At 51.3% G+C, this 20488-nt stretch overlaps 2 protein-coding genes across 8 annotated transcripts in view; one reads left to right on the top strand and one right to left on the bottom strand.

Annotated features, from left to right (window-relative positions):
- The window catches only part of LOC104556730 (rho GTPase-activating protein 7-like), a 53242-nt gene extending 44739 nt beyond the window's left edge, over window positions 1-8503 (top strand). For 2 of the 7 annotated variants that reach the window (XM_062002659.1, XM_062002653.1), the window contains exons 11-13: window positions 27-1136; window positions 2062-2221; window positions 2675-8503. In XM_062002659.1, coding sequence (XP_061858643.1) covers window positions 27-44 — 18 coding nt within the window. In that variant the 3' untranslated portion in view covers window positions 45-1136; window positions 2062-2221; window positions 2675-8503. The remainder of the gene's footprint in view (window positions 1-26; window positions 1137-2061; window positions 2222-2674) is intronic. The other 5 variants (XM_062002656.1, XM_062002654.1, XM_062002657.1 and 2 more) reach the window with 5 other exon arrangements.
- On the bottom strand, window positions 2643-19768 carry RARS1 (arginyl-tRNA synthetase 1). Its single transcript, XM_062002660.1, has 15 exons — window positions 19705-19768; window positions 15282-15416; window positions 14583-14771; window positions 9943-10054; window positions 8823-8923; window positions 8328-8449; window positions 7883-8003; window positions 7561-7690; window positions 7132-7236; window positions 6086-6264; window positions 5438-5547; window positions 4945-5050; window positions 3665-3837; window positions 3086-3333; window positions 2643-2791 (listed from the first exon to the last, which is right to left on the bottom strand). Exons 1-15 carry the CDS (start codon window positions 19747-19749, stop codon window positions 2682-2684), a joined length of 1986 nt encoding a protein of 661 aa, XP_061858644.1. The 5' UTR covers window positions 19750-19768; the 3' UTR covers window positions 2643-2681.
- Window positions 19769-20488: the final 720 nt, after the last annotated feature.

The raw sequence follows: 20488 nt of genomic DNA, 5'->3' as shown, positions 1-20488 counted from the left end.
ATCTGAAGCCAAGCCTTGTCCCACAGACAGACTTCCCGGCATGACCTCGGCCTTTGCACATCTTTATGAACTTGCCTGGTGATCACTGGACTGTGGCTGATCCTGGTTGCTGTCACTGGACCTGATCCCAATCTCCCTTGCTGGCTCACTTTCTTGGCTCAACCTCAGGTCTCATCATGGTGGATGTGGATGTGTCCGATGGTCTGGACTCCTGTCTGACCCTGGCTGCCAGTTCTGGCCCAGCTCAGGTACTGTGGGATCAGTCAGCTGCCCTGCCGGCCCTCTATCCCACTCACTTTTTCCTTGGGGGGCTGCCAGCCCTCAGTGCACCCCTCAGTTGGCAGCTTGGGCCTCCTTGTGCTCCGGCACTGTGTCTGGGCAGGGCCACTGTCCCATGGCTGCTCACAGCCCTGAGCCAGGACTCCCCCAGGCTTCTGAGTGACAGCCCCCTCCTCAGCCTGGGTTCTGATCTCTCCATGGCATCAGCCCCCAACCTGGCCAGGGCTCCTATGACCCCCCTCTACCCCCAGCCCAACCATGGGTCCCCATTTCCTCAGCAGTGGCCCAAACCCATTGGCCTGGCTCTCAGGTCCCTTGGGATGCCTTGATACCTGCCCCTCACCCTACAGACAGCTCTGGTGACAAGGGAGCTGGTCCCCAAAACAGCCCCACAGGGACTCTGAGCTGCCCTTGGACTCACAGCCACCCCACACGCTCCTGCTGTGACTGGGGTTCTCCACAAGCAGTGCTGAGGCCAGGCCTGTGTGCTGTGGGGCTGCCCCTGGCTGAGGGCATCCTGCTGCCATGGCCCTGCCCTGCCTGGGGAGGGATTGGTGCTGACACTCAGATTGCCTGGAGGTTGATCCCCTTCTGCTGGTGCCCACGAGAGGCCCTGGGCAGCTCCACGGGGCAGCCTCAGCCATCCTGGGCCTGGACCTGCTCCCACTGCTCTGGACCCAGACGCTGCCTGGACCCTGAGGCCGTCGCTGGAACGTGGCTGCTGCTGCCTCCACCTGCCCCTCAGCCTCATCCCCACCTCAGCCTCCTCTCAGCCTGCTCCCTGCCTCAGCATCTCTGCCCAGGACCCGCTGTTGCTCACCACTGCTGTTCCCAGACCGGCTCTGCTTTTCCCTCAGGTATAGTGGGACGGGTTCCTGGCCCCCAGCCCTGTCTCACTGCCCCAGCTGCTCCTCCACTCCGTGGTGAGGGCCTGGCCTCTGCCAGGAGGGAGGGCATGGCCTGTGCACAGGAGCTTGGCAGGCAGACCCTGGCCTGGGCTGTGGCCTGGCATCTATGGCTCCCACAGTGTCAGTATGGCACCAGAGCTGCTTTTGTCTGTGGACACTGTTCAGGCAGCCCACTGTGCAGCTCCCACAGCTGAGCCCTCTCCCTGCATGGCAAAGAACCTGAGACATCAGGGATATACCAAAGTCTATGTGTCTGTCTCACATGTCTATACAGCTCTGTGTGTATATCTACATATACACAGACACAGCTGTGTCAGTGAGCATCTAAATCAAATGCAGCACCCACTCTCTGATGGCTGCAGAGCCTCATTTCTATGCTGCTTTACCTCTCACAGCAGCACTTCCAACAAATCCCAAAGCATTGGCAGGAGCCGTGTAGTTGTCCTCATGGTTACTTGAGCTTAATACACTCCCAGCAAAGAGGTTTGTCAACTCTGCAGGGATTCAAGGCATTGCTGCTGCAGGGAAAGGTATTTCCCTTGTGTCTTCCTCTGAGGGAATGTAGTTAATTGATCTGCTCCTCCCCTGGGCTTCCCACTCCCCCAGGTACAACTGCTGCTGCCTGGTGCCACTCCCACAGCAGGCAGCCCCAGCACTGCTGTCCTCCCAGAGGCACGCAGGGAGACACCTCATTTCTGAGGGCTGGTGCAGGCCACCTGCACAGGGCAGTGATGTGTGTGTGTGTCTGTCTGTGCTTGCTTTTATGCAGCACACCCACCTGCACTCCTTTGTCCCCTGGATGTTGTTTCCCATCTCACTGCTGTGTCACACTGAAGTTCAAGTCCTCGAGTGTGACGTTGAATCTCTTCTGCAGGTACCACACAGTTGCCTTGATCACGAGACAAACATCCTGAGTGCCAGGGTCTCACACTGCTGGGGAGCCTGCTCAGATCCCTTGAGAGCTCTGTGCTCTGCTGAGAGATGCCAGAGATGAGACTGAAAGCTGGGTGATGTGCTCTCACCTGGCAAATAAGGTAAAGGATAGCAGGAGTCATCAGAGTAAGGTTGGCTCTGGAGGTGTGGGTCATTGTATTGTGGTTGGAGGGTTTCCTGGAGATGCTCTTGGCTGAGTTCTCAGTCCTTAAACTCTGCAGACTGAAGCAGAGTAGCCGTGGGCATGGGCCTTGGGGTTTAGTTCCTGCACAGAGAATTGCTTTGAGCTATGGCTATGGCCTTTCTCTTCTATCTCTGTACCTGGGGTGTCTGAAGCCTTGAGCCTGCTCTTTCCTTTTCTTACTCTTTCCCTCTCCTTTTCTCCCCCTACACTGCCTTCTTTCCATGTTTCAGTCTCCCCTCCCCTCTCCTCTCCTCTCCTCTCCTCCCCTCCCCTGGTGCTGCTCCCCTAGAGCAACTTCCCTTACTATACCCCCACCCCAACAGACACAAGACACCTCCAGTTGTTTAGTCCCTTTATTGTCACCCCCCAGGGCACAGCTACATCCTCTGCACAGGCTTAATCCCCAGGATGTCGAATCCTTTGGCCATGACCATGGCAGTGGCTTCACACAGCAGCAGCCTCCACATGTTCACCTTTGCGACCTGACCTGCAAAGCACCAACAGAGAAGCTGGAGCAGCTGCTCCCAACATCCCACACTGCTGTCCCCAGGAAGCCCTATCTGCCCGCAGCCTGGCCTTGGGCATGTTGAGCCCCTTGCTCCCAGCCAGCCAGACTGACCAGCTCTCGTGTTTCCAGGTGCCCTCCAGGAAGACTCAACCTTCCCGCTCAGAGGCTGCGCCAGTCACCATCCCTCCTCCCCCATGAACACCACTTGTTCTGCAGGAGTGACTAGTGCAACAACAGCCTTCCCAGCACAGAGAAACACCCGCCAGCACTCACCACTCTGCCTGTCCTTCTCAACGCAGTAGCAGTTGTCATAGAACTCAGTGAAGGTGGTGGCCAGCTCATAAAGGTAGTCACAGAGCGTGTGCAACAACAAGTCCTCCAGGATCTTCTGCAAGATCTCAGGGAACCTCAGGATGCACTTGCCCAGCTTCCACTCCTTCTCATGGTCCAGGATGAGCACCTCCTCCCTGGCTGCCTTCCGCAGCATCTGCTCGTCAATGTTGGCTAGGCGAGCAATAGCCCTGCAAAGACCCACACAGGCTGCTGGTGAGGCTCCTGTGTTAGCCTGCAGCTGGACATATCTCTGGCCTGTCTCAGGGCTAGCACTGGCCACTCACTGGCCTCCTCACTTGCCTTGGCCTGGGTTACCAGGTGAAGAGAGTCAGGAGCCCCAGGAGGAGCTGCAGCCGAGGGAAGAGGGAGGGATGTGCTCTGGGCACATGTCCCAGTGAGGACCCGCTGCCAAGCAAACCAGCACTCAGGGTGCCAGAAAAGCCATGTGGGGAGGTGAGCAACTGCTGGAACACAGGCTCAGCCCCCTCCATCCACCTGACTCCCCAGGAGCTCCCCTACCTGATGCGGGTAAAGGCGTAGAGCAGGTAGGCAGCCGTGTTCCCGCGGTCATCCAGCATCTTGTCGAAGGAGAAGACGTAATCGTTGAGCCTGTTGTGGGACAGGTCTGCGTATTTGATACACCCAAAAGCCACTGATGTCTGGGCAGCTTGCAGCTCTTCTGCTGTGAGGACCTGGTGGAATTTCAAAGCAGATAAGAGTCATCAAGAAGGATTTGTTGGTGGCGCAGGCAGCCCTGTGCATGGCTCCAGCTCAGGCTGCTGAGGGAATTCATCCGCCTGGCACTTGGTGAAAGGCTCACGCCAGCTTTTCCACCTTGAGACATCAGATAACCCCCAATCCTCAAATCTCCTGCACCCAAAGGGCACTGCAGCCCTGCCTGGCTCGAGGCTCCTGGCTCGAGCCAGGCTCTACTCCTGAAGGACTTACTTCCGTCCCCACAATGTAACAGCCACGTGGCACTTCAACCCTTAGAGAGCATTTTGGACCGTTCAAACACTCACAGGTGGAACAGAGCCCTGTCACCATGGCACAGCACTTCGTGTCTGACTCCTATCAGCTCCCAGGAGCTTTTCATGGTCTTGTTTTTTTCTTTCCTGTGCTTCCCCAGGTTCCTGTTTCAACAGGGACTTTTCATTCCGACCCTCTGCTACACAGCACCAAGGAGCTGCACTTCCCAACCGCACTGCCTCACGCAGGGCTGGCACAGAGTTTGGTCTCACACTGTCCAGTTCTCTCCAGGCCATTGAGATCAAGACAGATAGAACTTTCTGTTTCGGGGCTAACACCAGCCACCTGCTGATCTCCTCACTTTGCTGGAAGCTCTTAACCTTCCAGCAAACTCAATCCCAGCCTCCAAGGGAAAGGATGAAGCCTGATGCCAAAGCCCCCTGAAGAAGATTCTGTGATTACCAGAAGCCTTCAGCCTCTTCAGGCCAAGGCTGCAATTCTGGAGTCTGTCACCACCTCCTGCATCCTGGGGCAGTCATTGCTGTTGCCATCACAGCTGATGGTACCTGCAAGGCCAGGTACCCTGCCAGACCCAGTTCTCCTCCCTGTGCAGGAGTCAGAGGCCAGCATGCTGCCTCCAGCTCACCTTTTCTCACTGCTCCACACTCAGGGCTGTTGCAGCCTGATATCACACTACCCAATAACCACACTGCCTGTGTACACAACCTCCTGGGCAGTTTGGCAGAGTACATATCCAGAACATGGAAAGCACAAGTCTGTGAACAACTGTGGGCAGTTCTCAGGAAAGAGAAGCAATTGCTCAGAGCTACCTTGTCCCGTTCCTTGTCCTTCAGCTTGTCCATGGCCCGTCTCAGCCCTTCCTCCAGCAGATCCATGAGACGCACTGTGTCCCCAGAACGAGTTTTGAATTTCTTCCTGCAAACAATCACACACAGCCAAAATGACACCCTGCCTGAGAGGCAAAACTTCCCCACAAACCATGGGAATCTCAGAGAGCAGAACGAAGGTTCCAACAGGCAGAACTGTCCCAGTTCCAGACACTGGGCAGGACATGCCACCAGTGCCAGCCCCCTGCCCAGCCCAGCAAGTCACCTTTCGTTTTGTAAGAAACCAGTGACTGTTGCCACTGTGCTTCCAGCAGCCCTTCCCAGTGCCAGGCAGCAGTAGCCAGGCCCAAAAGGGAACCTGCCCCCAGCACGTGCCACCTACGTACTTGTCAATAAACAAGAGGAATCTTCTGCATTCACTCAAACATCCTCTTCAGAGAGCGTACAGAGGGAAAAACTACATCCAAATACTTACTTGTCTTCTCCCAGCACCACTCCAAAGGGAGCATGGACCACTCTGGTTACTTTGGGATCGTACCAGCCAATCATCTGTCCAGCTGCATACACTGTTTGTAAATGCATCGACTGCAAGAAACAAACACCAACAACTGGTTCTCAACCCGCTCCTCCAAGTACAGTTTCCTTCCCAGTTCTATCTCTCTCCTTCACAATGAGACTTCGAATATTTCCAGCTCTACTGATAAATTTCACCTCACAGAGAGTTCAACCTTTCAAAGAGTTTTTCCCCTTGCTTACCGAAGCAGCAACTGGCAAATTCCCATCACTGCTCAGGTATGGGGCTGACCATCTTGCATGTCCTCAGGTGAGGAGAGACCTGGGTATACGCAGTACAAGTCTCATCCAGACTCACCTATTGAGAGATTTGGGCTTCACCCACCTCCAGTGCTAAGTGGGTCTCACCCTAATCAATGGATTTTAAGGGCTCTTCATGGAGGCTGCCAGCCACTGAACGAGATTCACCACTACACAATAAGGGTAACAGCCAATACACCACACTACAAACCCAACAGCGTTCTACCTGTGCCACTGCTGCATCCATCCATGATTTGAGGCACTCTCTGCTACCCGTCCCAGCTGTGAAAGCAGAGGTTGGTGTGCTCACCTGGCCACTATCCACAACATAAATGATGACGTCAGCCTTCTCTTCGTACAGCCGGTGCTTCAGGGTAGCCAAGTCCGAGGTGTCGTAGGTGTAACCTCCATCTGACTTCACGATGGTCAAGGGCACAGAGAAACCCGGGACAAACACGATCTTCCGGCCATTATCAACCTGGACAAAGCCTAGCAAAGCAATGGGAAACATCCTGTGTCACACTGCACAGGCAGAAACACTCCCCTTCCCAGATGCTACAAGAAAGGAGAGGCCACGCACTCATCAAATAATTAACGGCTCAAAACCCCCCTAAACGAGAACTCCCTCACCAACCAAGTCACGTTCTCTAGTGCTCTTCCAGAACTCAAGAGTGTGCACAAGAGAGCAGACCTGTACACGTGGCCTCACCAGCAAAGACCTAATTGCATTTAAAAATCTCCTGTTGCTGGCACCCAGAACCACCTTCACAGCCACAGCGACAGCAGCACAAAGTATGGCATTACAGGCAACAAACTCTACGGAGATGCAACAAGGACTTTGTGTTAAGTCCTTCAGGGATAAGACTAGTCAGAACACTTCAGATGGTGAGATTCAGAAACTGCCAAATCCAGACAGGAACATCTAAACCCAGAGACTTTGTTATGCTCCACTTGGCTTCTTGCCAGTCTCAAAGTCAGCACGATCCAAAAATGCCACTGTCTTCAAAGAGATTTCTCAGCCAAAGTTCCAGGCTAAGTTCCCCGTGTCTGTCCTGTCTCACTCCTTGATACAATAAATTCCAGTAGCTCCTCATGCTGTTGCCTATAAATATCACTCACAAAGTGGTGTCAGCAAGAAAGATTCCAGCTTTCTGGAATGACACATGTAAGAATCAATTCTGCTACTGCCACAGAAGATCCACTCAGGAAATGTGGCTGAGAAAGAAAATGCAAGGGGTGGGGAACACAGAGCTTCAGAAGCATCAGTCCTAAGCCCTGCTGAAGGGGAGTGAGGGAACCTCGCTCCTCCTGGCACCTCCCACTCGGAATTTCTGACTCTGAGACCAAAAGCCTCACCTTTATCTTCAAATTCTTTCACGATGTCTTTCATCATGTCGTGGTAGAACGATTCTCCTCTCTCTATCAGTGTGATGTCCAAGCACTTGTAGATTTTCTGGAACTCTTGAGGAGGGAAACAGAAATACTTCCATTCAGTGCATGCAGTGGCATGTGGGCAATGGGAACAGCAAGTCCCTAAAGACACTGTCCATCTCTCGCTCAAGCCACTAGACTAGGCCTCAGACTAGACTCAGGAGACAAAAGATGTAGCTGGAAGCCTACACAGACAGCCCCCTACTTTGGTTGTGCCTGCTTTTCCTTTTAAGCTTCTCACAGCAGTGCAGCAGTGATATTTAACAGAAAACTAGAGGACGGGCCCAGGGACAAAGGTGAGGAAAGGCACACTGCTGTGCTGCCGAGACACGTTTCCGCACGCAGTGGAGTCACCTTTCCGTGACACGTCACAGATGAGCTGCCAGGCTTTAATGAAGTCGGGGTTCTTGCTCTGCAGCAGCACCACACATTGGTAGGCACGTTTCTTAAACTCCTCCTCTGTGTCAAATCTCTTCTTGGATTCCTACAGTGAAACACAGCACATGAAAAGCACCGCTTTCTCCCCTGAAACTGCCACTCGTGACAGGCTCTCCAGGCACACTCATCTCAAAAGACAGAGAGGCAGCTTAAAATGTCCTTTGACCATATCCCGTGCAGACAATTCAACATCAAACTGAGCACAGATACATCACACTTGTTTGTTACAAATAAATACCTTGTAAAAAGCCTGGAGATCCCCAATGGGAGGAGAAACAGTTAAGTAATCTGGGAATTTGTCTTGGAGGTGAGCAATGAGCATTCCAAACTGGGTGCCCCAATCTCCTAAATGGTTTAACCTTGAAGCAATCAAAGAGCACAGTAACAATGATTTCTCAAACAGATGCTTTGAAACACACCATTTTAATCATTTATATTCTAAAAGAGACACACATGATGTCAGAAAACAGGCAAGTCCCCCCTAGTTTCCCTGCAATGAAGCAGCTGCCAATCTTGATCCCTAACCCTGCTACACTTGCTCAGCTTAGTACCTTACCACACATAAAGCATGATTTGTTATGTGCTTATAAACAAAGTCCAATACAGACCAAAGCAGAGATGTAAGTAAGTATTGCATAAATTGAGCCAAACAAGCCCACACCCAGCCACAAGTGGACTCTCACCTCAGAACATCATGACCTGCAAACTCGAAGAGCCGGCTCATGCTTTCTCCAATGATGGTAGAACGCAGGTGGCCAACATGCATCTCCTTTGCAATGTTAGGGGCAGAAAAATCCACCACCACCTTGGACACAGTACCAGAGGCAAGGATGAATAAAAGGCAGTAGTTGTTACCGTACCTCATGTGTTTATTTGGAGGGGTGGAGGGGGGAGCAGGAGGGCACAAGACTGGCACACAGTACCAGGGAAGGCCCCACGGGGACACAGGAGCAGCCTCCAGCCTGGGCTCTGCTGCTCCTGCCTCAGGGAGCACCCCTGGGAGCTCTGTCCCTCATCCCCAGAGACCACATGGCTTCCAGCCATGGCCCCTCAGCCACATTCCACTTACTCTGCCAGAATAACCACCTGACACGGACTTCTGCTCCAGGGATTTCACAGCTACGTTTCAGCTGCACGGGGGGGGGGGGGGGGAGGATGTCATGCACTTAGTACCGTACCTTCTTCCTTCTGCCAATAGCTGGGGGTTGAACTCCATTCACCAATAAACTGCTCAGCTGCTTCGAAACAAAATCCTTTCTCAAGTGGACATTGATAAAACCTTTAGAGGGGAAAAAACCAGTAATGAGTGCTTGAGTGCTAGGGCTGCAGAAGCGCCTCCAAGAACCTTTTGTTTCCTTCCCCCTTGGAGTTCTGTTTCCTCACACTAAGGACAAGAGCATACAAAGTTAGCTCAACAAAACAAAAAGATTTCCCAGCAACAGGACAAGAAAGCTGTCAGGAGAAGACAGTTTCTGTCCCAGATTACAGGAGTCTGTTTCACACCACTGTAGCCTTTCCTGTAGGAGGCAGATGATGCAAGCTAGTCCACTGACATAACTCCTTTGTGCACACTGTCCCTCGGAAGTGAATCTATACAAGCTTTGTTTAATGACAAGATCAATAATCTTGCCAAGGTCTGCAGAAAACAAAACTAAATCCTGCTTTGTCTCCTTGTTAAAAATCAACATCCTAGACCACATGGTTTCACCTGCGATAATCCATGCTCCTGGGATGACAGTTTTTTACTGCGCCTGCTTCATAGAGCTCATGAATGAGCTTCTGCCTGAGCACTTGCAAGGCTGTGCTATGTGATTTTTTGTGTTTATGCTGAAGCCCTGAGGAAGATGAGTCCTTCTTTTATTTCTTCCTGGGTTACAGGGACAAAACAGATGCAGCAATCAATTAGTAACCTCCCTGCCACTCCAGCATCTCTGTGCTGCGAGGACCAGGTCTCCTCATCACACAAGCAACAGTGAGAAGGGCATATTGATTTTTGTTGGGATTTCATGATTGTGGCCTGATACCTATCACCAATAAAAGCTGCTCCCTGAAGGATCAGTGGAAAAAAATGTTAATTAAAGGTCTCAGGGTTGCACTTGCCGATTCTAATACAGAGGTAGATTTGCTGCTGCTGCACAAGTTTGAGAGCTACAAAGCTCACTGAGACAGACAATGGTAATTCACCCTGTAACTGCAATTTTACATCACAAGACTCAGCTTCCCTGATCACACCATCCAGTATAAAACCACACCATCAGCTTTAAAACATACAGAGTGTGTAACATGAGACTATCTTACCAGGACCAGCAATTTCAACCTTCTCAATGCATTCGTTGGCAGGAATATTTTTGACTATTTGCTCAGCAATTTCTCTTGGGCTCACTTTCTGCTCCTTGGTTTTGAGCAGTATCTGAAACACAACATGAACATCAAGTAAAATTCAAACCTCCAAAACATTCTATGGAGTGAAACAGAAAGCACAGATACTGCAGCACTGAAAGATCCTCAGGATGCTTTAGTTTCACCATACAGAGAGAGACACAAAGAAAAACACCTCGAGCAAGTTGTAGAGATTAGATCAGCTCTCTCTACACAGCAGAAGTCTAACCAAACCCAACCCGCTCATGGCCATCTCCCTCACAAGAGAATCTTCCAGGTTATTTTTCAAAACCTGTTAAGTGGTTTGGCAACTTTGTTTTTCTCTAAGCCAGTAAAGAGACAAGCTCTTTAAAAAGAAATCAACATAGCTGGCACAGTCCTTCACATTGCTTCAAAACGTGGTTGATCAGTCTCAGGAGCATCCCCAGCTCTGCCGGCACTCAGATCTGAAGGTTTGAACTGGGTAGTTTCAGAGCAAGTCTGCTGATTTATGATTAAAAGCATCCAAAGCAAACTGCTGTCAGTCCTAAATTAGACTCAATACAGAAATAAGTGAAAGATAAATAAGATCTAACAACCCAAGCAAGCAAAGATAATCCCAATGCTGCCCAATTCCCTTCAAAGTGTGCCAGGAAAACTGCTGGGAAAGTAGCTCTCCTTTTCCCTCCAGACATCAGTGGCCCACTCTGAGGAATTCAAATAACACAGAACAGGTTTACATACAGTACTAGCATCAGGGCTGGAAGGGACCTTCAAAGATCATCTAGTCCAACTCAACAATTTCTCTGTCCATTCCCAAAGCATCTTCTCACACAGCTTTTTGGAAACCTTACACCACCAGCCCTTAGGAGGCTTCTGTTAGCTAGCCCAACCTGTCCCTTGCAAAACACTACACTCACACTAAAATTACCACTGAAATTGCTTCTGAGCAGGTGATTTTCCACTCTCATTGTGCTGAGTCTGAAAATAATCTATCACCTCATCCCTCTGGAGGCCACAAAGACCAGGCACATCTTGGTTAACTCTGAATTTCCACCCTCTGCTGCTTGCATTTGCTAATTTGTAGTCTGCTGCTAAATGTAGCTTCTACTTAAGTTTCAGCTTCCTGTTTAACCTGTCACACAGCTGATGGTGACAGCAGCCTTACAAGATGGTAAAGGCTTACAATGGACAAGAAAAGAAAACCTCTGTAGCCTCTAATGCTGCTCAAAGTAGCAATTACAGGAAAAATGAATGCAAAAGCAGATGACGAGTGTGCTACACCAGACGATGGGTGTGCTACACCAGATGACAGGCATGTTATCTGAATCATTCCAGACACTGTCACCATACTCCTGTTGCTCTCAGGAGCAAGCAGAGCTCCTGGCTCAAACCCCAGGCATTAGTATGCTAACGAGCTGCCAGGAAAACAATAGGCATTTGTGAGGGCTGTTTCCAGGTCGGTGGCTGCAGGGAGAGGTTGCTGCCTGGCACGTACCAGTGCTGCCCTGAGTCTGGGCTTGCATCTCTGCGCAGGGGACAGCCTGAGGACAAGGCTCTACGGGAGACTGGGCACCACAGTCCCGGCTCCAAAACACGGGAAGTACCTGACCTGCTGCTCTCAGAGGGAAATGACCACACTGCATTCCCTGGCTCTGCTGTGCTGATGGGCCCCTGGGGTGCTGCATATGGGAGCACTGCCAGGCTCAGGCCCAATTCACACTGAGTGCCTTTGCTGAGAACAACTTCTGTAGCCAGGCCCAGCAGCAGGAACCCTTGCTCACCAGTACAGCTGACCCTCTGAAACACGGAACCCCAGCTTGAAGGGGGCTGTTCAGACACCCAGTTATGCAAACAAAGTGGACACTGAGAAGCCAGGACTGCTCCAAAATCCCAACTGTGACTTAATTGGGGTAAAGTAGCGGTCAAAAAAATGGCAAAGCTCTGAAAGCTCGTGTCAGTGCAGTCACCCAGAGTGCTCCTCTGGCTGCAGCCCAGCACAATATGCTAACGAGACCGAGGGAACACCGCATGTATTTGTGAGGCCTGCTCCTGCCTTGGCACTTGAGGCCAAGAGCCTGCTCCCTGGCACGTATGGATGCTGGCTGGCACCTATGGATACTCAGCAGGAAGCTCAGGCAGTGTGGCTTGAATGAGTGGATCATGAGGTGGATGGAGAGCTGGCTGAATGACAGAGCCCAGAGGGTGGTGACCAGTGGCACAGAATCAAGTTGGAGGCCTGTGGCCAGTGGAGTTCCACAGGGATTGGTTCTGGGGCCAGTCTTGTTCAACATCTTCATCAACGATCTGGATGAGGGGACAGAGTGTACCCTCAGCAAATGACATCAGCTGATGACACCAAACTGGGAGGACTGGCTGATTCCCCAGAGGCTGTGCTGCCATTCAGCAGGATCTCGACTGGCTTGAGAGTTGGGCAGAGAGGAACTTCCTGAGGTTCAACAAGGACAAGTGCAGAGTCCTATATCTGGGAAGGAACAATCCCATGCACCAGGACAGGCTGGGGACTGACCTGCTGAAGAACAGCTCTGCAGGGAGACCTGGGAGTTCTGGTTGATAACAAACTGAACATGAGCCAGCAATGTGCCCTCATGGCCAAGAAGGCCAATGGCAGCCTGGGATGCATCAAGAAGAGTGCGGCCAGCAGGTCAAGGGAGGTTCTTCTCCCTGATGAGGCATCATCTGGAGCCCTGTGTCCAGTTCTGGGCTCCTCAGCTCAAGAGGGACAGGGAAGTGCTGGAGAGAGTCCAGCACAGGGCCACCAAGATGATCAGGGGACTGGAACATCCTTCATACAAGGAAAGGCTGCGGGAACTGGGGCTGTTTAGTCTGGAGGAGACTGAGGGGAGATCTTATTAATGTTTACAAATATCTAAATGGTGGGTGTCAGGAGGTTGGGGCAGCACTTTTTTTCTGTTGTATCCAGTGACAGGACAAGTGCTGATGGAAAGAAGCTGGAACACAAAAAGTTCCATTTAAACATAAAGAAGAATTATTTCAGTGCTGAGGTGAGGGAGCCCTGGCACAGGCTGCCCAGGGAGGCTTGGGAGGTTTCCAAACTCTGGACACGTTCCTGTGTGACCTGATCTATGTGGGACTTGCTTTGGCAGGAGGGCTGGACTAGATGATCTCTAAAGGTCCCTTCCAACTCCTACCATTCTGTGAGTCTATGATACTGCCTGCCATGTATGGGTGCTGCCTGGCAGTCAAACTCATTGGAACAGGACAACCCAGGGGAGCAGAATACCATGCATGTCAGTGCAACTTTGATGTAAAAATTACCAGTTTAATAGACTAATAAAGGTGAATTGACAACAGAACACTTTAAAAAACCAAAGTTGCTTCTGTTGAGATTGCAGAATAAGAGATCTGTAATTACAAAGAGTCTGCCTTCTCACTCAGAGGCATCAATGCATTGGAAGGTTGGGTGCTCTCACACCTAAGCTACAATGCACTACCTTCTTTCTCCCTCACCTTCTGCTTTTACTTCAGCACAGTCCCAGCCCACTGAGCAACTCCTAAAGTGTCTGGTATTCTGCTTGGGTCCTCTTTGGCCAACTATCTTCCAGAAAGCAGCAATGCCATAACTGTCAAAGTAACTGTTGATACTAGCTAGGCTTAAAAAAACCCCACTTCTTCCTTTGCACACACTTAATAGATGTTCTGTAAAGTGGAAGCATTCTTACAGTTGCCTGAGAATCTCCAAGGTCAGAACAGCAAAATCCCCATGCCACCAACCATTGGGGATACTCACAGAACCACTCCTCAGCAAATGCTTAGCTAACAACAACCAGTAAAATAGGAACATGAGCACAAAAAGAGTGGGGAACAGCATATCCAAAGATGCCTGGAAGAGCATTTGGCACAAAACTGAAAATGCTTAAAAAACCACAACAGCAATCAGTCAAATTCAGCTGCAACCAGGGAATTAACAAGAGACTTCTGAAACAATAAGGAGGACAGTGCCTGAGCAGCACTCCAGCCCTGGCTGGACACTGCAAGAAATTGCTTCAGGTGCACCAAAGCCTCTGTACAGGCCTGACAGTGACCCAGGCCATGAGGTGCTGACAGTGGTCAAGCCACCAGCCCCTGACAGGGACCCATGCCAGCAGGTGGCACCCGTGGCCATGCTGCAGCTCACAGAGGGCATTTCACGATGCAGCAGAGGAAATGCCCAGGTCCCTTCTCACTGCTATTGCTGATATTAGTTACAAACACAGAGTTCACTAATTGGTAGTTAATTCCCCATCATTAGTAAATCAATGCAGCACTTAAACCCTGGTTTGACTCAGATGCCATGAACTGCACAGTTCTTGTGTGTTACACTCATGGAACTCTCTCATTCCAGTCACCTGAACAGATTTAAAGGTTTACTCTGTGAAGGTCAACACTTCCCCAAAATCAAAATGCCCTCAGATAATCACTGAATCCTCAGCCTGGAGGCCTGTAACAAGCCTAAAAGAGGTCCAGTACCGCAACTCTCAGTGTGCTGTCTATCACTCAAGCTTCCAGCATCCACCATCCCCCTCTCTGACTCGCTCCGTAGGGCCGTTCAGAGGTACCTGTGTTATGCCCATGGCGCTGTTACACTGGTAATCCCCAAACTTGGGCTGTTGACTTGGAGTCACCACCAGTGGAGGGTTTGCTAACTCTGGGTAGGCAGCCTGAATGGCAGCTCCAAAGATCTCCTGAAGACAGCTGTTGATATTAATCATGCTTTTTGCCGTTTTACTTCTTTCGTCTTGAAGGCTCTGAAAAAAACCCAAAATCCAGAAGGTTAGATTCACAACATCTGAGGAGTCATTGCATCCCACTTTATTCCTTGGCTGCCTGGCAAAGCGTGGCTCACAGATTTGGCTGACACCTCTAGGCACAGGAGCGACACACATAGCACCAAAACCACGTGATATAAGAGCTGCTTCTCCTTTTGCACCTCCCAGCACAAACGTTTCCCCTGAATGCAGGGCTGCCTTACACCTTTGTCAGTGATCCTGGTACAGAGCTCAGCTGGGCTGCCCATTACATCTCCAGTCAAGACTCCATGGTGTGGGTTTATTAACCTACTGGCATTTTTAATAAAGCAGGTTTCTGCTGAAGGAACCAAGAAACAGCTGATGTGCCACAAACAATTAAAGGCATGGGAATGCAGAGTGAGTACGCCGTCACACACCACTAGCTGTTCCAAACTGACAGCATTGATTTGGCCTGTCTCAATGAGACCCAAGCCCAAGTGCTCCAGCAGGAATTGTTTATTCCCTCACCTTTCGAAGGAAGTTTAAGCGATACTTGAGTTTGGCGTTCTCGTCCCGCAGCCCCTCCAGGCTCAGGGAGGCTCCCAAGCAGCCAAAGTTCTTCAGACGCTCAACTTCAGCACTCAACAACTTGATCTCGTTCTCCTGGAAAACAAAGTCAGTTGTCACACAGTAATTCTTGGAGTGGGGAGAGGGGACAGAAGCTGAGAAGGTGATGGATCTCAGATAGTTCTAGTTTTGCCTTGTAAAGGTTAATGGCTGTAGTGGATTTGCCTGGGCCAGGTTTTGGTACTGGGGAGCTACAGGGGTGGCTTCTTTAAACAGAGCTGCCAGAAGCTTCCCCTGTAGCTGACAGGGCTAATGCCAGTCAACTCGAAGAGGGATCACGTAGCTGACCCAGGCCTGGCCACTTAGTGATTGAGGTAATGCCTCTGTGATTAATGTATGTGAGAAGGGGAAGAAGTTGCTGTGCAGTTGCTAAACCGTCTCTGCAGACACCAAGGCCAGTGGAGAGAAGGAAGGGGAGGAGGGTGCTAAGGCCCTGGAAGAAAGATTCCCCTGTGACCTGTGGTGAGGACTATGGTGAGGCAGCTGTGCCCTGCAGTCCATGGAGGCCACCGGGGAGCAGAGATCCACTCACAGCCCATGGAGGACCCCACGCCGGAGTGGGTGGATGCCTGAAGGAGGCTGTTGACTCCATGAGAAACCCACTCTGGAGTAAGTTCCTGGCAGGACCTGGGAGCTCGTGGGGAGAGAGGAGCCCATGCCAGAGTAGGTTTGCTGCCAGGACTTGTGATCCTGTGAGGGACTCGGGCTGGAGCAGTCGGTACCTGAAGGACTGTTCTCCTGGGGATTGGGGCAGGGTGTGAGGAGTTGCCCCCATGGCAGGCCCCATGCTGGAGCACTTTATGAAGAACTGTAGCCCATGGCAAGGACTCACACTGGAGAAGTTCATGAGGGACTGTCTCCCATGGGAGGGACCCCACAGTGTAGCAGTGGGAAGTGTGAGCAGGTCTCCCCCTGAGAAGAAGCAGCAGCAAAGTCCATCTGTAATTAACTGACCATAACCCCCATCCCCTGCACCACTGGGAGGGAAGGAAGGAGAGTCCTGGGAAGAGGGAGGGGTGGGGGGAGGTGTTTTAAGATTTGGTTTTGTTTCTTATCTCCCTGTTCTGCTCGTTCATTAATAAACCAAAGCTTTTTCTCCCCAAGTTGAGTCTGTTTTGCCCGTGACACTAATTGCTGAGTGATCTCCCTTGTCCTTATCTTGACTCACAAACCTGTTCTGTTTCTCTCTCCCCTGTCCAGTTTAGGAGAGGGAGTGACATTATGACTTGGTGGGGACCTGGCACATAGCGAGGGCCAAACCACCACAACAGCAAAGACATGTAAGTTGAAGAATGCTAAACAACTAACATTTCAGGGTGATTTCTCTTTGTGTCAAACCCAGGGATTCTGAAACACCCTTTAAAAAAGCCAGTGAGACAATAATCTCACCAACACCAAGGCAGAGGTAAAAAACAGACAACAGGTCACAGTAAGCATATTCCTCAAGTAAAGATATCCAGAGATGTGACTCAAAACTTCCTAAACCCTTCTTCAGCCAGTTTTGCCACCTCACAGGCCACAGCTTCTCTTCCAGAGGGTGAAACCACACTCGCACCACCCCAGCAAGCTCAAACACCAACTGGAGACAGAAGTGCCAGAAGCGCAGCGTGCTGCTTCCCAGGGCCGTTTCTGCAGCGTGCACTTGCTTCCAGCAGCCCACACAACATTGCCTTCCCTAGCCCCAGCATGGCCTCCCCTTAACACTAACGTAAGGCATCCAGGAGCAATCAGGAATTTGAGGTGGATCTCTGTGTCCACTTGCCCACTTTTTCCCTGTGCCCCTCCAGACTTCACAGCCCAGGACACAGGGAAATGCTTCCACAGGCCCAATGGCTGGAAGCTGCTGGAAGGAGCCCCAGTCCCTACTAGGACCAAATATCTCAAACTTCATGTCTGTTATCCATCTCCTGTCCTCCCCCACAACGGGGTCTGGGCTCATCAGCCACAAACCTGGCTCACAAATAAAATGCTACTGACAATTTAAACAATTCAGTGTCACTCTAGAGGGAAAGGCAGCTCAAAGAAGCACCAGACCCCCATCTGAGCTATTCAGGCTCTCCTCTACCAGAGCTCCTGCAGCAGGAGGCAGCTCAGGCTGTTATTGTAAAGAGACCACTAAGCCTTTATTCAAAAGGGCTCATTTGCTTTGCTGCTCTTGAAATCATCAGGATATTCAATTGAGGAAAAAAACCTGGGCCATCAAATCTTCTGGACTTGTGTGTTCACTTGTATGCTCAGAACAGCTCCTACAAATGCCAGTGTAACTAACTGCAGACACTGAAAAAGCCCAAGGTGAGTGAAAATAATCTTAAGATTATCCTATTTATGGACTAGGCAAAAAATCAGAACTTTTGAGGTCATTGCTCATTTGTGCTTCAGCTTCTAACACATTTTTTACAGCCTCTAGGTCTCCTCTGCTACAGAAAAGGATGCTTCCTGCAGGCTCAGATGTGAAGAAACACGACTTGAGGGGGAAAAACAGAAAGCACCTTTACCAAAACCTCTGCTTTGGCATTTAGCCAACCAAAATCACTGAAGAGCACAGCTGTATCTCAAAAGTAATTCACTTTACACAGTCCATGGACGATTTCCCTTCTGAAGTCTATTCCCTTTTTCAATCCAACCAGGCTCCCTCTTCCCCCAACCAGACTGTTTCACACACATACCTGGACCTTCCTCCAAGGAACCAACAGAAAACACTTTCTATTTCACTGTCAGCTTTTCTTCCTGGTGTGACCTGGCAGCACTCCACATCACTTACAGACCCAACTGAAACACGTTCAGACTGAACTTCATGTGACCACTCTTGCTACAAACTGTCTTAAAGGAACAGGAGAACAGTCCCACATGTAACTCATCCCCCCTGAACTCTGAATGAGCTTTAAGAAAAGCACAAGTATCTTCACATCCCAGCATTTGTAAACCCAGTATCACCTTCTCTCTAGCAAAGCCACCAGGATAGGTTAGCAAGCCCTTTTAGGAAAGTTCTGCATTGAGGACAAGCTTTTTCCAGACCTGGAAAACTACATTCTGCTTTTGAAATCAAAATCCATGCATATCCAAGCCAACAAGTTGCTCACGTGTGTTCCTCCAAAGCTGCAGCCACCAAGATATTTCAATACCACTGGCAGAGCTCTCAGAACAGAAATCTGACTGGCTTTTCCTCCAGAATCACAAATCCCTCTGGCCAACCAGGTTAAGATCTGCAGGAGGAAAGGCAACCAGTATCTTACTGGAACTTCTTTCCATATTGTTAGATTACAAGAGATAAAGAATGAAGATATTTATCCATATCCACAGTCAGAACCCAGAACAAGGGGTCTTGGGAATCACCAACCCCAAGCAGCTTTTCCCACACAAATAAAGAGTGAAAATAAGTATCCTAGTTGCTTGGATTTGGTCATGGGGAGGTAAAAAATGCTACACTTCAGTAAGTCACATCTGCTTTTTTCCCATAACTGCACCAAAACAGCGAATCCACAGCAGACACCTGCAGGCAGGATGCATAGAGCCTAGCTCCACTTCAGAATACGTGTGTACAGCAGGCAAAATACACAGGCCAAGTGTCCAGAATTGCTTGGTTACATGCTTTTGAAGTGACATGGAAGAAGTTAACCAGTAGAAATCAAAGTTTTCCTAAGGCTGCCTCTGTACTCTACTGTCAGTATCAGTCACTAGGACAGATCTGGCAGCTCGATTGATATGTTTCTATTATAGTTGCTGGAAAGGAAAAGGATTGGCACCATCTTTTTGTTTTCCACCTTATGGCTGCAATAATTCTACAACAATAATCCCATAGGAGACAGAATGCCTTTCCCTGCCTGCTCTGGGCTCCTGGGACACCCTCCTGCCCATCACCTCACCTGGCAGCAGGGTGGATTGCCCCACACGGCGGGCACAGGGGCAATAAAGGCACAAAGCACCAGGGCAGCAGCACACAAGCCCGTGTCTGACAGCTCCCAGCTTCGTCCTGAACCCTCACCCTGACAGACAAGTGCCGCGAGCCCCACGCCCGCCCTGAGGACGCGCGGGCTCAGGGACCAGACAGCGCTTTCTATTTACTCGATGTCTCAAGAGAAATGCCGAGAGCTGCGGCCGGCGCGTCAGCTCCCGTGTGCCCTCGGCCTCTCCGCCCCACACCGAGCGCACGGCGGGACCGCGTTCTGCCCAAACACCCGCCGCGGACACTTCACGCAGCGCGGCCCTCGCCCCCCAGGCCGCCTCGAGGCCTTCGCCTCCTTCCCTCCTCAGCGGGGGCCCCCGTGCCGCGCCGCCGGGCCCCGCTCGCTCCCCACCCGTGCTCGGCGGCCCCGGCCCCGCGCACCTGCCGCGCCAGCCGCGCTTCCCACTGCGCCACGCGCGCCTCCATCCTCGAGCGGCCGGAAGCGGAAGCAGCGCCGGCGGAAGCGGCCGGGAGGGAAGAGACGCTGGTGAGCGGCGGGAGCGCCGCCGCGCGGCGGGGAGGGGGAGGGCGCGCGCGGCGCTGTGCGCGTGGCGGCGGCGATGGGCGCTGGGCGCTGGGCCCGGGCGGGTCGCGGCCCTTCGCCATCCGCAGCCATCGCGCTCCCGCCCAGCCTCCAGCCCCAGCCTCAGCCCTGAATGGAGCCGCGGAACGGGAGGGAGTGGATGGGAGATATAGAGGTCATTCCATCCAAGCCCCGGCCACAGTGCAGCGCCCTTGGAGCAGGTCTCACAGGAATGCGTTTAAAAACCCACCGAGACAGAGCCTCCACACCCTCCTTGGGGAGCCTGGGCCAAGGCTCCCTCACTGCAAGAGTGAAACGGTATTCCCTTACGTTTAAATGGAACTTTTGTGTTCCAGCTTCTTTCCATCAACCCTTGTCCCGACCCTAGACACAACAGAGAAAAGTGCTGCCCCAGCCTCCTGCCACCCACCAGTTAGATATTTGTAAATACTAATGCAAGGCAAAGAGGGAAAACCACCCACAGCAGGCTGACTGCAGCACTTGTGACCCCACAGCCCACAGGCACAAGGGGATGGTGGTGGGGAAGGTTCCCTCTGAGAGCCACGAGCTGAGGGCAGAGGTGCTGGTATGGAGTTAGCAATGGGCCAACTGGCTTTTAGGCAGGACTATGTAAAGTAACAT

The sequence above is a fragment of the Colius striatus genome, chromosome 9 (genome assembly GCF_028858725.1).
Source record: "Colius striatus isolate bColStr4 chromosome 9, bColStr4.1.hap1, whole genome shotgun sequence".
Taxonomy (NCBI): domain Eukaryota; kingdom Metazoa; phylum Chordata; class Aves; order Coliiformes; family Coliidae; genus Colius; species Colius striatus.
Note: the sequence above shows the minus strand (reverse complement) of the source record. Positions and strands in the feature narration are given on the sequence as shown.

Bases quoted from the DNA above. Each gene is read 5' to 3' on its own strand.
- RARS1 (XM_062002660.1), bottom strand. From the start codon at position 19,749: ATGGAGGCGCGCGTGGCGCAGTGGGAAGCGCGGCTGGCGCGGCAG. The intron at 14,772-15,281 runs GTGAGGGAATAA...GGTTTTTTTCAG, and splicing joins GCTTAAACTTCCTTCGAAAG to AGCCTTCAAGACGAAAGAAG. The intron at 8,450-8,822 runs GTACGGTACTAA...ACTGTGTCCAAG, and splicing joins CTATTGGCAGAAGGAAGAAG to GTGGTGGTGGATTTTTCTGC.